The sequence below is a fragment of the Podarcis gaigeae genome (assembly GCF_964106915.1).
Source record: "Podarcis gaigeae genome assembly, chromosome: 10".
In the NCBI taxonomy this organism is placed as follows: Eukaryota; Metazoa; Chordata; class Lepidosauria; order Squamata; family Lacertidae; genus Podarcis; species Podarcis gaigeae.
Window position 1 is genome coordinate 55,548,527 of NC_139686.1, and position 15,534 is coordinate 55,564,060.

The 15,534-nt window shown below is 42.6% G+C and overlaps 1 protein-coding gene across 4 annotated transcripts in view; it reads right to left on the minus strand.

Annotated features, from left to right (window-relative positions):
- The window catches only part of TSPAN12 (tetraspanin 12), an 85,228-nt gene that overhangs the window by 60,907 nt on the left and 8,787 nt on the right, over nucleotides 1-15,534 (minus strand). Inside the window, exon 3 of one of the 4 annotated variants that reach the window (XM_083699476.1) lies at nucleotides 4,021-4,166. The exons of the other annotated variants lie outside the window; for them this stretch is intronic. Coding sequence (XP_083555602.1) covers nucleotides 4,021-4,038 — 18 coding nt within the window. The 5' untranslated portion in view covers nucleotides 4,039-4,166. The remainder of the gene's footprint in view (nucleotides 1-4,020; nucleotides 4,167-15,534) is intronic. 4 annotated transcript variants of the gene reach the window in all.

Consider the following 15,534-nt stretch of genomic DNA (forward strand, 5'->3'; position numbering starts at 1 on the left):
TCGAGTTGTCCCCCAGAGTCTTAGAAAATGTATGTACAGTACTGTACACTTTGGTGATTTTTAAACTTTTTTTGATCATAGGAACGCATTAATTGATTTTCAATGCATTCCTATGGGAATCCGTGCTTCGCAAGACGAAAAATTCGCAAGACGAAAAAACTCGCAGAGCGAATTAATTTCGTCTTGCGAGGTACCACTGTAGAGTCTGTGACTTCCACTTAGCAGCAATCACTACTCTAGCTGCTGTACTTTCATATAAGAAGATTCTTTTTCCCCTCTGTGGTTTCGCTTCCCCTATCAATCCAAGGAGATATATCTCTGTTTTTTAATTATAGATATTTTCAACACCTTCTTTAATTCTTCTTGTATTACTGTCCAAAAATTCTTAATTTCAATGCTTCGATGCAACCCTTCTCCCCCTACCCAAAGAAGCGTATATAATATATGCAGATCTTAAGACTGTGGGTCCTGCACCCACATTTAAGAATCCAAAGAAACGTGCAGGATCAGACATTTCCCTGTCCTCTCTCCAACTCTAACCATAATATTCATGCTCTTAATTAGGCCTTAAATCAGATCCTGATCACTCATTAATTCTGTAAGCATTAATTATTGGGAGGGGCCTGGAGAGGGAGTCTGGCATAGCTCCATGATTTTCCTGAACAGCTATGGGATTGCAACATGATAGATCTACATAGGCTCATGGCAGTTGGTTTGCACATTGCGCATGTAACAGTGGCTGGAAAATAGCCTAATTCTTATTACTAGATTTTGGGAGGCAATCTACACTACTGTTCTGAGGCTGTGAGCTCGACATGTCCACACCATGTAAACGGCCATTATTCACCATACGAACCCGCCAGTGACCCAGGTCTCTTTAGAAAGCACAGCACCTGGACTCGGGATCTGGTGGAAACCAAAAGATGACCAAAAGTGCGAGGGATTGTGGGGTGCAAGCTATGTGGGGGATTTGGAGATCTCTTTGGAGAAGCCTGGGTGGTTGACGTGATCAACCTATCAAAAACCAGAATCACCTTTTATCAATTTTATTTAGCCTCTGTGGAAATAAAATCCGCAAGTTTCATCGATATCTCTTTAGCCCCCTTAAACCATCCCCAACTTTGCTTTAAGGAAAGATAAGCACAGGCCTATCGGTTTATCTGGCCTCTCTCGCTGAGCAGTTAACAGCATCAAACTATGACAACGGCACAAAAGGTTTCCAGCTGTAGCTTCTAATTGCGTCCATGATGCAATCGATTAAGAAACCTCAAGCAGCGCCGCTTTATTTTTCACTCTCCGTTCCCTCCAAAAGCAAAGGAAAACAAAGGGGTGACATTGAGTTGCTGGACGAGCAACTATTAATTACATTCGGCAACAGGCTACACCACAAGCAGCTATGCGGAAGACAGAAGAACCCTGTATATATTTGAGGCAGGAATGTCAGAGAAGCAAAGGAACAGCTGCAACCAGAACCATGCTCCCTTGGCGTGCAGTGGAGTTCCAGCTACGAAACTGACAAGCACACACCGGGGCGTATGCAAGGCGTTCTTCCCACATCAAGACTCCTCGTCCACTTTTTGCTTCCAGCCTTTTCTTCCTTCCTTGGCACAAAAATGGGCACAAGGCCCTGGAATGACAATGCAAATGGGCATGAAGGTGTAGCCCATGGGTAGGCAAACTAAGGCCTGGGGGCCGAATCCGGCCCAATTGCCTTCTAAATCCGGCCCGCGGATGGTCCGGGAATCAGCGTGTCTTTACATGAGTATAATGTGTCCTTTTATTTAAAATGAATCTCTGGGTTATTTGTAGGGCATTGGAATTCATTGTTTTTCCCCCCAAAAAATATAGTCCGGCCCCCCACGAGGTCTGAGGGACAGTGGATCGGCCCCCTGCTGAAAAAGTTTGCTCACCCCTGGCGTAGCCTCTCTTCACCCTCTCACAGTGCCAATGAAACCTTGTTTTGTCTCCTGAGGGAGGCATTCGATATACAGTGGTACTTCTAGATGCGAACAGGATCCGTTCAGGAGCCCCGTTCGCATCTAGAAGCAAACGTAACCCGTGTCCGCATGTCTGCGCATGTTACGTTTCGGCACTTCTGCGCATGCGTGTGACGTCATTTTGAGCATCTGCGCACTGTTATCAGTGCTTGTGGGGCAGAAGAAGATCTAGCCAACCCCTAAGTACGACGACCTGTGTTTGGCCTCCAACACATGGAGAGCGATGGCGGGCATAGGAGCCAACTCCTAGGGGCCAAAGGCCCCCCAGTAAAACATTGGAGGGGCCATCCAAATGATGTGCATGCGCCACGTCTTGTGATCGATTATAAGGGTAGGGCAATGTTTTATTCAAGTTGGCACCTCTGATGGTGAGGAACTTCTGATCCCAGCATCTTTGCACATGGCCACATGTCAAATACCTGAAAAGGCCTTTTTTATTTTTTTATTTCAGAAAATGTATACACATTGGTAAAAAAACACCAAAAAACAAAGAAAACCTTGAAGTGGTTTACAAAAAGACAAAGCAAAAAGACCAAGAAAGTTTTACAACCATACATGCAAACGTTAAAATTTTACTTGAAAACATACAAATGTTAAAATACTCTCAATCATAACAGCCTCCTAAATGGCCTTACAGTATCTAATTCGCTTATTCCAAAACTGATACATTAAGAGAGGAATGTTCTCAATTCAGTAGAAATATTCCTGTGCAGAATTTTATACAGTATAGAAGAAACTCATTCTGGATACATTCTAGTGGTGATTCTTTCGGCATGGATTTCTGTTGTTGTTTTAAAAAGTTTTGTTTTATGATTTCTTTTATTTGGCTTTTATATTATTTGTGCCTTAGAAAGGGGGGTGTATATATATATATATATATATATATATATATATAGCGATGAGGATTAAAAATTTAAAAATGCATACTTTACATTCTTCCCTTAATAATTGGTTCTACGGAGGCTGTGATTTTGTACTTTCTTTTCTTTTTGTATTTTGCTTAACAGTTGGTTGATGGTATTAATTTTGACTGATTTAATACTTGCTTGTCTGAAGGTGTCCTCTGTGGGAAGGGATCTCCAGACCAAGTCCGGTTTAAAGATAAGGAACCATAAGAAGGCAGATAAGGGCGCTTGAAGCTGCCCATCAACAGTTGTTGTTGTTGTTGCTGCTGCTTAGTCATTTAGTCGTGTCCGACTTTTCGTGACCCCAAAACAGGCTGAGCAGGCCCCAGAGGCTCCAGGTTGCCCCCAAGATTGGGGGGCAACATCACACACACCTCCCAACATCATGCAAGTCAGTGCAGCCTTCGCAACATTGCACTGGGCTCCTCTCAACATGGGGAGGCTGGGCCCCGTTCAAGCAAATATTGAGGTGGCTGAAAACCCCTCGGCTCCCAGAGTTGGCATGCCTGGCACACCCATAGCTCATCTTGTCACAGTTTTACCCATTATATCAGACCCTCCAAGTGTCCCTATTTTCCAGGGACAGCCCTGGATTTACAAAAGCCGCACCGGTTTCTAATTTGATCCCGGGACGTCCCGCTTTTCCTCAGTACGTCTCTATTTTCATTGGGGAAATGTTGGAGGGTATGGTAGGGTGTTCCTATTTTCATCAGATCAATATTGAATGGGTATCTGACTCTGAGCCATCTGAAGGCAACTCTGTAGAGGGAAGGTTTTTTTTTTAATGTTTTAATGTTTTATTGCATTTATTATATATGTTGGAAGCTGCCAAGAGTGGCTGGGGTAACCAAGACAGATGGGCGGGGTATTATTATTATTATTATTATTATTATTATGGAATAGGATGTCCCTATTTTCATCAGAGAAATGTTGGAGGGTGTGTTATATTGATATATAGTGTATTCAAATTTTGGTAATTATTTCTAAAATTTGCATCTATCCATATAAATTAGCATAGGCATGCTATATGCAGATTGGTTTTTCTCTTCCATCCTCTTTTTCCAGTGTTGTATTTCTTCTTTGTGGGCTCCCAAGTGTGTGACAATCGTATTGTATACTTGTCTTCTTTGCTCCATGAATCCCCTTCTTCTCTTTTCTAAAATTCTCCTTTCTAAAGTTCCTTTTTCTTCTTCTTAGCAATGGCACCAGTCTAGTAATCTCTCTCCGACCCACCCCTTTTCCTTCTATCCTTTCTTTCTGCTTCCTTTCTTTCAACAAAACATATTTTATAGAGAGAGAGAGAGAAAGGAGATAACATTCTTCCCTTTTTCTCCAACCAACAGCATTTTGGTAAGCTCTAGCAAAATATTTTTCGTGGCATGCTTCTCTGCACAATACAATTTGCGATCATATTGAGCAGCAGGAATTTCCCCAGTCATATTGCTTTCCATGTTGGGACTGCATTATCTTACTATTCCGCCGCTTTTGAAAAGTGAGGTTAAAGCAACAGCATGAAAAAAGTAGGAGCTGCACACTTATATAAGATGAAGGAAACTAACTCACCTGCAGCAGTTTGATCCCTTCGCTATGACTAAAATGTCATTTCTCTCTGACATTACCACAGAGCTGCTTAACTGTCATCAGTTCATCTGTTTTTGCTCTAAGGTAAGGACTACCATAGGAATAACTGTAATGGAAAGCACACTTTCTGGGTGTGTTGCTGTTACAGAATTGTTTGGGGGCATTGATTTTAATTAACTACCGTATTTTTCGCCCCATAAGACGCACTTTTCCCCCTCCAAAAATGAAGGGGAAATCTGGGTGTGTCCTATGGGGCGAATGCAGGCTTTCGCTGAAGCTTGGAGAGCGAGAGGGGTCGGTGCGCACCGACCCCTCTCGCTCTCCAGGCTTCAGGAAGACATCCGCAGCCTGGGCAGCCCTGCAGGAGGTCCGGCAGGGATGTCTAGGCTGCGGATAGCAGCCTGCTTCCCGGAGCGCCGGGCGCCCTGAAAGCAGAGCGCCCGGCGCTTCGGGAGCGCATCTGCAGCCTGGGCAGCCCTGTGGGAGTTCTCCGCAGGGCTCCCCACGCTGCGGATAGCAGCCTGCCGCCCAGCGGGTGGGGCGCCCTGAAGCAGAGCGCCCCGCGCGCCGGGCAGACATCCGCAGCGTGGGGAGCCCTGCAGGGGTTCCCCGCAGGGCTCCCCACGCTGCGGATAGCAGCCTGCCGCCCGGCGGGCAGAGCGCCCTGAAGCAGAGCGCCCCGCGCGCCGGGCAGACATCCACAGCGTGGGGAGCCCTGCAGGGGTTCCCCGCAGGGCTCCCCACGCTGCGGATAGCAGCCTGCGCCTGAGGCAGACATCGGCCAGCCCCACAAGCTCAGGGAGGCGCAGCGCCATTCCTCGACCTGGTTCAGTTTCCCCGACCTGCTTTTGGGGGGGAAATAAAGGGAAAAAAATTTCCTTTATTTCCCCCCCAAAAAACTAGGTGCGTCCTATGGGACGGAGCGTCCTATGGGACGAAAAATACGGTAATCTGTTAGCACATTTCTGTACTGCTCTTCATCACATTTGTCCTCATCTTTGTTGATTTTTTTAAACAATAAAAATATAGAGTCAATGGACTTTCTTGTTTTTTTCTTAGTTACTGAGTCTTCATTTTTCTACATATCAAATTAAACATTTTACAAACTTTGAAACATCTAATGACTTCCCTTCTTCTCCTTCCATGGTTCATATTACAGTTTCCTGCATATTTTACTATAACCATTCAAATCAGTTTTCCACTTTTACATCAAACAAATATTATTTACTCTGTTGAATTTATTGAACGCTGCCAGCGTTTTGAGCTGTGTAAAATTATTTTCCATATATTCAATAAATATTTTCCACTCTACTTTAAGTTGCTTTTTTTTTTTTAGTTTAGTTTCTTTTCCCCTCGTCATATGGATTCAAATATTTCTTTTTGAAATTTGAAGGTCTGTGAGCTATCAATAAACCTGAACAGGCTTGCAATATTAGTGGCAGGGTATGTGGATATATTAATGAGTTTGCAGAATATACCAGTTCAGAGCATTTTTTCTAGAAAATACAGAGAGGCATGAGCATTAGCAGATACAGGCAGTTTAGAAAAGAAACTGAACGAGAAACATAATTCAGCATTTTCAATCCTGGCTCTTCAATTGATGGCAGTTGGTCTACTGACCTTAAGACTAAAAAGTTACTAAGCTAAACATCTGTACTGATGTGCACAGCTTTCCCATAGCATATGTGGAAACTCATATCCCTTTCACGACGAAAAAAACTTTCTTCCTTCTTTCCAAACAATGCTCTACTAGCCTAAGGTTGCTTGGGAATTCTTGTCCAACCAAGTCTGTAGACAGATATCTAATATAATTTACAGATTTGGGGTCAGCCAATGCTGAAGTTAACTTTTAAGACGGGCCCTTTCAAGTGTTGTGTTAATTACAAAAGGCATCTGGAACTATGAAGGGATAAATATCAGAACAGAGATGTTTCTTCCCAATATTTATTTTGGTAGAAATTTACCAGAGAGCTGGAGCAGCAGGCAGATAGGATGCAACATGGAATTTAACAAAATAATGGTGTGAGACAATTCCCTATGAACACATACGCTGTCTCTGAAATGTGACAAACTCAGCATCCTATACCCTTTTAAAAATGTGGCTCTTTTCTGGGGGTGGGGGTGTTATTGGGTTGTTGTTTTTATTCTGATTATATATGTTGTGATCTTTTCTGTGAACCACCCTGAGACCTCCGGGTATAGGGCGGTATATAAATGCTAATAATAATAATAATAATAATAATAATAATAATGGTCTCTAGGCTACACTGAAGTCAATATATAGCTAGCTAGCTAATTTTAAAAATTGTGCGTTCAGACCCAGAAACCTCCCCCCTAAATTAATTCACACTTGACTCAAATTTTGGTTTTGGTTTTTGGCAGAATTTAGGCCACAACTTTATTGATTACAGAAAGTGACTGGTTGCATGGGCTCTGGTTCGACTAGCTCCCTGCCATGCAGGTAGCGCTGACCCAGGGTTCCAGCATCGGTCAGCCAAGGGTGAACACCTGGATAAGCGGAAAACTGGGAACAGGCTAACTCTGTCACCCAAATGTCCCCCTGGACTCAGGCACGGGCACAACCCCCTCTCAGGGGTTGATCAAACCATCGAGTCCCTGGATTCCTTTAACAGAATACCCTTCACATAGGGATGGCGAGAGCCTTCTCCCATCCCTATCACCTGAACCAGAGCCTATCCGCAACCTTACAAGTTGTGATGATTTGCTACGCGGTAGGTGAAACCCAAATGGCAACAGCCAATCACGCAAGTGGGGGAAATTCCTGCCGTGCCCCCGTCCCAACGACAGGCAACACACAACGGCATAGCAAGGTCAAGCACAAAGCCCTAAAAGTAGGGAGAGGTGGGCAGGTGTTCTGAATGCACCGCTGAAAGAGGAAGCTCTGGGTCACGTGCATGGGCATAAATAGGTCCCTTGAACTGTTTAGACTGTGTCCCATTGGCCAGATTGAACCCAGTTTCGAGGGACCTACCAATCGGGTGTTGTTGCTGACCATTCGTATCCACTCACAGCACAGGATGCCGGTTTTCCAGGTCTCACCTTCCTCTTTAAGGAAGGACCCGATGTATCTAAAACAGCTTTCTTCTATATTGCATACAACATTCTTCGCAGAAATCTTTCCACTGAATCGAGAATATTCCTCTCCTGTTTACCAGTTCTGGGACAAGTAAATTAAGTTTCTGTTAAGTCATTTAGGAGACTTCTATGACTGGTAAGGCACAGTAGCCCTCTTTAGCATTTGATCCAAGAGGGCACCAGGTTGGCAAACGCTGGAAACCCCATTATAAAATCTTTCCCATGATTTGCAAAACCACCCAAAATGAGTGCATTTACATACCCTCCAACACAGGGGCATCCCAACATTTCTCCAATGAAAATAGGGGTGATCTATTCCATGCCCTCCATAATTTCTCTGATGAAAATAGAGACATCCCAAGGAAAAGCGGGACATTTCAGGATCAAATCAGAAACCGGGATGGCTTCTGTAAATCTGAAACTGTCCCTGGAAAATAGGGACACTTGGAGGCTCTGTGTTTAATTTTTATTTTGAGAAGTATTTTTATTTTGAGAAGTAGTTGTGAGACATCTGCAATAATCTGTCAGTTTTGGAGACACTGCAAATTCATACTCAGCAGTGTATTATCTGTATTTGTTATGCAGAGCCAGAACCACAAATGTGGGAATAGTGTTCAGGGTAATACCCCCCACTCTGAAGGAGAAGAAAAAACTGGTTACTACCCAGCAGAAGATGACATATAAGTGGAAGTCATCTGGCATCTGGATTATATATTCAATATGCACTTTTGGCTTTTGACTGCAAGGGAAAAAACACATCAGCCCACACAGCATCTGTGCTTCTAATATAATTTGTTCTTCTCAACACTTCCTCCTACTGAATGTTGAAGATTTCCAGACGAATCTGTCTTGCTCTGGGTCCCCAAACCACACACTCCGCAATTACACAGGAGTTGGGTTAATTTACAAGATAAAAATGCAGAAGGCACTCTCTGCTTTCTTCTCAGTATGCAGAATTAAAGCAGGCATTCAGCAAAACGAGGAGCTCCAACTCCTACACAAAAAGTAATGTGTGCATTGACAACGCAGGAATTTCCCCTCAAAGCACGTCAATAAATCAGAATCGCGAGCCCCTCTGCCTTACAAATTGAAATTTGCTCCCTATTATCGAAGCCTCAGTCCAACTATTGCTTGTACTGGATCCCAAACACTGGTTCAGTAGCTCTGATACTGAAAAAACAATTCCCTCACAAACTCGGCCTTTCATGTCCTATTTTACAAGCAGAGGAAAACTCCTCGTGCACAACAGGGAATCCCAATAATAGGAAGAATATTTCCCGTCATAGAAGAGAACAGGAAGTCCCAGTGCATGCAGGACTTATGCCCACATCCCTTGGGTGCAATCCAGCAAAAAGTTTGAAATCCATTCGTCTTATGCTCCAAACCAATTCACAAATTCGGCAAATTACATTTCAGAATCTTCCTGGAGGTGTGCCGTTTTAAACTGGAGCTGAAGGAATTACCTTTTTTAAAAAAGTCACCGCACAAAAATTACACCCCGCACACAGAAACCTAGTGCATATGGAACTAGGCAAAAGTAGAAACACTCGCATCTGGTGAGCTAGCAGAGATTTGTTTTGTTCTTTTTAGAATGTAAACCCGCACCTGCAATCTGCTGCAATATAGGGGCAAGAAAAAAATTACACTCCATGATTTTGCTGAACATCTCACTCATGTATAATTACCATCAAATTGGGGGGACCGAAGAGCACAGCTAAGTGCTTTTAAAAAAATAAATATTGATACTTACTCAAAGATATACAAAAATACCTACCCATTATCTTTTTATAACATACTGAGATAAAACAGTTACTTAGTCTTATAGGAGAACAAAGCCAGAAGGGAGAAAAAACAAAGGAACAGAAAGCAAGAAAAAAGGAATAGAAAGAAGAATATAGCTAAGTGCTTAAGGCTGCAGCTCTGGACACATTTTCCTGTAAACCCCACTGAACACAACAGGACTTATTTCTGAGTTGCCATGTGCAGGATTGCACCGTTCCATTTACATTGGTGGGACACACCTAGCTTTCTGTGCCAGCCGACCACAATCAACTGCAGGAGAATAGGAAGTGGAAGCAGAGCTATTGAAAATGGAAATTATTCCTTGCTTGTGTGAGTTTTCCTTTCATAGCCAACAATGGGCACTCTGTATCCTGGCAACCTCTGGATGGTGGGCATTGTGTGGAACCAAGTTTTACTAAAACCAGTGAACTTATTTCTATGTAATGTGTTGATAGGTAAAGGTAAAGGGACCCCTGACCATTAGGTCCAGTCATGGCCGACTCTGGGGTTGCGGCGCTCATCTCGCTTTACTGGCCAAGGGAGCCGGCGTACAGCTTCTGGGTCATGTGGCCAGCATGACTAAGCCGCTTCTGGTGAATCAGAGCAGCGCATGGAAACACCGTTTACATTCCCGCCGGAGTGGTACCTATTTATCTACTTGCACTGTGACGTGCTTTCGAACTGCTAGGTTGGCAGGAGCCAGGACCGAGCAACGGGAGCTCACTCCGTCGCGGGGATTCGAACCGCCGACATTCTGATTGGCGAGTCCTAGACTCTGTGGTTTAACCCACAGCACCACCCGCATCCTTAATGTGTTGATGGTCAGCACTTATATTTAACTGCATCTGTAAGCCTGCTTAATGGGATGTAGGTGGCCCTATCTTTCTCTGGAATGCGCCCATTACACAAATCACATTAATTTCTATGAAACTTATTTAAGTGTGAACTTGTTATGAGCTTCCAGATAAAACTCAGGGATGTTAAAGCAAGCTTTACTAAAATAAATGGAATTTACATTCCAGCAAAGTGTTTGAGATCAAGGTGATAGTCTAAGGTAATCAAGCCATATTGAAGTTTCTGAGAGAGCACGGAAGACCATTTTAAAAAAAACAGCATCATGTGCGACTTCAAATGCCAATATATCAATAATGTTAAGATCCAAAAAGTATCTGTAGGTATCAGTTGTGGTATATTATAAACACAACAGTAACCAATTCAACATTTTCTGCTTGTTACAGTCGAGTGGCCAAATCACTTCTGGTTTCATTTTAAACCATCAGAATGTTATATAGCCATCACCATGAAATTGCTACTTTACATTTTTTGCTTGATACGCCAGCCTCCGTGATTGCCTTGAAAATAAGTGATGAAGCCACACAGACCAGGATTACGTTTTCAAGCTACATTTCCTCACTTTAAATCAGATATTTGCTTAATTGTATTTATGCCAAAAAAAACCAACCCAAAACTAGCAGATACTTTACAAAGTTGGTGCTTTAATGGAGACATTTTTTAAAAATGTTGTAGCCTAAATGAAAAACATACAAAATATATATTGCTAGCCATGACACTGGAGCAAACTGCAGGCTACAGTTTCATCATTTTTTTTTTATTTTTTCTTGTTTGCTTGCTCTTATATCCTGCAAGGAGTCTACCATCCAGACAATGACCAGATCTTGATCTGCTTAGCTTTTGTGAAGTGATAGCCTTACATGTGATCTCAGACTATACCCTGGGACCCAGGATATTTTTGCACAGACATTTTCTCATTGTACTCTGCTTCCAACTTACAGCAGGCAAAATACCTTAGCAGTAAGATAAGGCAAAAGTGAATGGCACTAACTACTAACTACTTCAATTCACAGCAATGCGCCCATTCCAATGATGACCAAACAACCAACAAGAGTGCTGTTTTGCCTTAGCTAGCCAGCTTGTCTGGGGTGGCCAAGACAGATAACCAGCTTACCGCTTAGTAATGCTTTCTGACACATGGCAGCTTAGTCACCTGTATTACTGCAAACCTGGTATAAACTAGGAATGAGGTGGGAAACTGGTTCCATTTAAATTTTAGCTCACATGGAACAGGAAACCATGGTTTCTGCTAAAATACTGTACTGAGTGTCAGAAGAATTGATGCATTTGAATTATGGTGCTGGAGGAGACTCTTGAGAATCCCATGGACTGCAAGAAGATCAAACCTATCCATTCTGAAGGAAATCAGCCCTGAGTGCTCACTGGAAGGACAGATCCTGAAGCTGATGCTCCAGTACTCTGGCCACCTCATGACAAGAGAAGACTCCCTGGAAAAGACCCTGGTGTTGGGAAAGATGGAGGGCACAAGGAGAAGGGGACGACAGAGGACGAGATGGTTGGACAGTGTTCTCGAAGCTACCAGCACGAGTTTGACCAAACTGCGGGAGGCAGTAGAAGACAGGAGTGCCTGGTGTGCTCTGGTCCATGGGGTCACGAAGAGTTGGACACAACTAAATGACTAAACAACAATTGAGTCTCAGGTTCTCACATATACAAACAGGTCCCTTATGAAGCAGAGAATCATTCCATTTTAAACTACCCACTGAGCCCTGTGGTGTATCCAAAATTTGGGACACTATGATTTGTTTAAAGCTGGCATGCTCTGGCCCATGGGGACATGACTAAACTACTAAGCAACAACAGCAATGGTTTGTCAACTAGCCAGGATCTGAAACCAGAGTTTAACCCAGCTTGATCTCACCAACTATAATTCAAGCAAACCAAAGTTCCCCACGTCTGGACATCACAGGGAACTCTGGTTAGCAGAAATGTTCCATCAACCTAGGAAAAGAGGGGGGCAGGAGAGGGGATTAAAATAGTGAGGGTTTTGCCAGGTTTTCCATTACATCTGAACCAAACTAAAGTGTCAGAAAGTGAAGTCAGATACAGAAGGCTTCTCCATCAGAAGACATCAAAGGCTAAGTCCGGAAATTGTGTTACTTTATCTCATGTTGTACAAAATGCTATGGTTTTCACAGGAAAGTGGTAGGGAAATACCCAAAGGAGTAGTGGGTTTTTCAAACTTTGATAGAGGTCATGTCTGGCTCAGAATCTTTATTCCCAGTGGAACTATCTATCCAAATTAAGCCAGACTTGGCTCAAGCAGGAGTGCTGCATGCTGTCGATTGTGTTGATCTTTCCAAACTCTCCAAATCCTGCGTAATTCTTCTGGCTGATTTTGGATATGAAACAGCCTGATGCTGCTCCTCAGCAATAGTATGTCACTGGCAAATTTAACACGTTATACCGCAGAAGCTACACAGTCACAAATGCACAGGGGTCATAAGGACTGAAGCCTGCCAAATGGTAGCAGCTTCGCATTTAAACATCTGCTTCATTTGCGGCGGCTGCAAAACAATCTGGTTTTGTATGTGACGCTGCATAACACAACCAGAAGGTGGGAGCTGTTACCCACCCAATTTTTCTTTTTAAATGTCATGATGCACACGGGATTCATGGAAACAAAATAAAAAAATTCCTTCCAGTAGCACCTTAGAGACCAACTTTTGGTATGAGCTTTTGTGTGCATGCATGCACACTTCTTCAGATACCATGCACACGAAAGCTCATACCAATAACAAACTTAGTTGGTCTCTAAGGTGCTACTGGAAGGAATTTTTTTTATTTTGTTTCGACTACGGCAGACCAACACGGCTACCTACCTGTAACTAGGATTCATGGACAATGCCTCCTCCAAATTTCATCAGAACGAGACACTCCATATTTCATTTATTTAAAAATATACACCTAGCTTTTCAAGGCAAAGAAGTATTTTGCCTCCAGTGACCGTCATCTTGCAGCGTTTGCCTGTACCCGGTTCCAGGCTAATTTTAGGTTGGTCAATTTCTCCTGGATAACACCATCTCAGAAAGCATGTCCAAAGAACATTACTTGCCCCTCGAGCTCTAAAAGTAAATTTAAAGGATCCCTTTGATGTACCAAGGCACGGCCTCTTCTCTGACCTCTCTCAATGCCCTCACATGCTAACTAGTCCTCCCTCTTCTGTCATTTTTACCTCAGTGCCAAGCTTTTAAAGTATGAAACTCTTTTATTTTCTTAAGCTATTTATAAGCTGCCCTCCGTCAAAACGTAGCAGGGTGGTAACTGGCCAAACAACAATAAAATACCATCATAAAAATGGCTTCAAAAGGCAGTAAGCGCACAGCAGAACAAAGTAGCCAGCTTAAAATCTGCTCTGGAGGGTAGGACTCGAACCAGTGGCTTCAAGCTTTAAGAATGGAGATTCCGACTAAACGTTTGGAAAAGCTCTCTGACAGTAAGAGCTGTTTGGCAGGGGAATGGACTCCCACAAGAGGTGGTGGACTCTCCTTCCTTGGAGGTTTTTAAACAAGAGGTTGGATGGCCATCTGTCATGGATGCTGAGATTCCGGGGGGTTGGACTAGATGACCCCTGGGTCCCTTCCAACTCTATCATTCTATACCCAGGCAAACAGAAAAGTTTTGACCCAGAAGATAGCATCACAGCTTCTGAAATGTCGGTTACTGGTGAATTATTGCAGAATCTGATTCATTGCTCAAATGACAAGTTCTGGGATAGTCTAACTCCCATTTAATTTTTTTCTTGAAAGAGCGCTTGCCTGTTTTCCAGGGCAAATGCCATTAAATAATGCTGAGCCTTTTCCTGAAAGGATGATTGTCCTTCCCTCCAGGAAAGACAGAACATCCTCTGAAGAAAACAAAAACGCTAGTTCAGCTATAGGGCCCATCCTGTCTCTAATACCAGGCAGTTCCGAACGCTGAAATTTACAACCGCAAAAAATCATTAATTGAAGAACTCCATGCCATGTGATTCACTTCCACCTTTGGACAGACTACGATATGACAGGACATTCTGAGCTTGACATCACTTGCCTTAATTAATAAAATACCGTGTAATAAATAAAATACTGGGTGCGGGTTACTGTTTTTGTTTGCTGTTAAGTTATGCATTTTTGAGTTTTTATATTGTAAATCGCCCTGTGATTCTCAGATGAAGGCACATAAATTCAATAAACAAATTAATAAATAAAGTTAACCATCTTGGATAATCTACTGCTATTTCTGTCCTCCACAAATCCGTCTGGTTATCAGACCTTCCAAATGTCCCTATTTTCCAGGCATGGTCCCGGATTTACAAAGGCCATCCCGGTTTCTGATTTGATCCTAGAATGTCCCGCTTTTCCTTAGAACGTCCCTATTTTCATCAGAGAAATGTTGGAGGGTATGGAATTATGTCACACACACCCAAGCCAAGGGAGGCCTATACAACCTTTAAAATACATCTGAAGGCAGCCTTGTATAGGGAAATGTTTAATGTTTTATTATGTTTTAATATATTTTGGAAGGTGCCTGAAGTGGTGCGGGAGCCCAGTCAGATGGGTGGGGTAATAATAATAATAGTAATAATAATAAACATTATGGAGTAGGACACCCCTATTTTCATCCGAGAAATGTTGGAGGGTATGATATATAATTATATGACTCGGCTCACTTTTATACCTGATTCCTGTACGTACCCTGTAGCTTCCGCATTACCTGAAAGGATTTAAACCTGTTTATGTTTCCACACAGCTTCTGACCTCACATGCATCTCTCACAGTGATGACAAATTACAATGTGAATGCAGAGAGCCTATTTTCACTGACTTTCTGTGTACTTCTTAAGAGAAAAAATTGAATGCATTGCCCACAAAGCCCGGCACAATGTCCACTTCAGCAACTTGAATGTAGTTATATTAGAAAAATGGGCCCCTACGTGATTATAAATAAGGAATGGTAAAATAAAACAAGATAGAGAGTTATACCGACGACTGGTTGAGGAGAGGATCGATATCAGCAGAAAATAAAGGATGGATATTAGCTATTGAAATCTAGAACATGGGGAGTCCCGTTGAAATCAATTAATTAATTCGGACTATAATTGGCTGTATTGTTTTTTGGTTTTGAATGTGGAAACATTTGGTTTGATTTGTTATTAATTTGAATGGGTTTTTTTAATTGGAAAAGGAATAAAAATTATTTACCAAAAATAAAAATAGTTACATTTTACTTAAAATTTGAGAATCGCTTGTTTTCCCTGCCGCACTAAACAATATGTATTGCAGGCTTCAGGAGATCAGAAACCAAAAGGTCTCTTCGGTG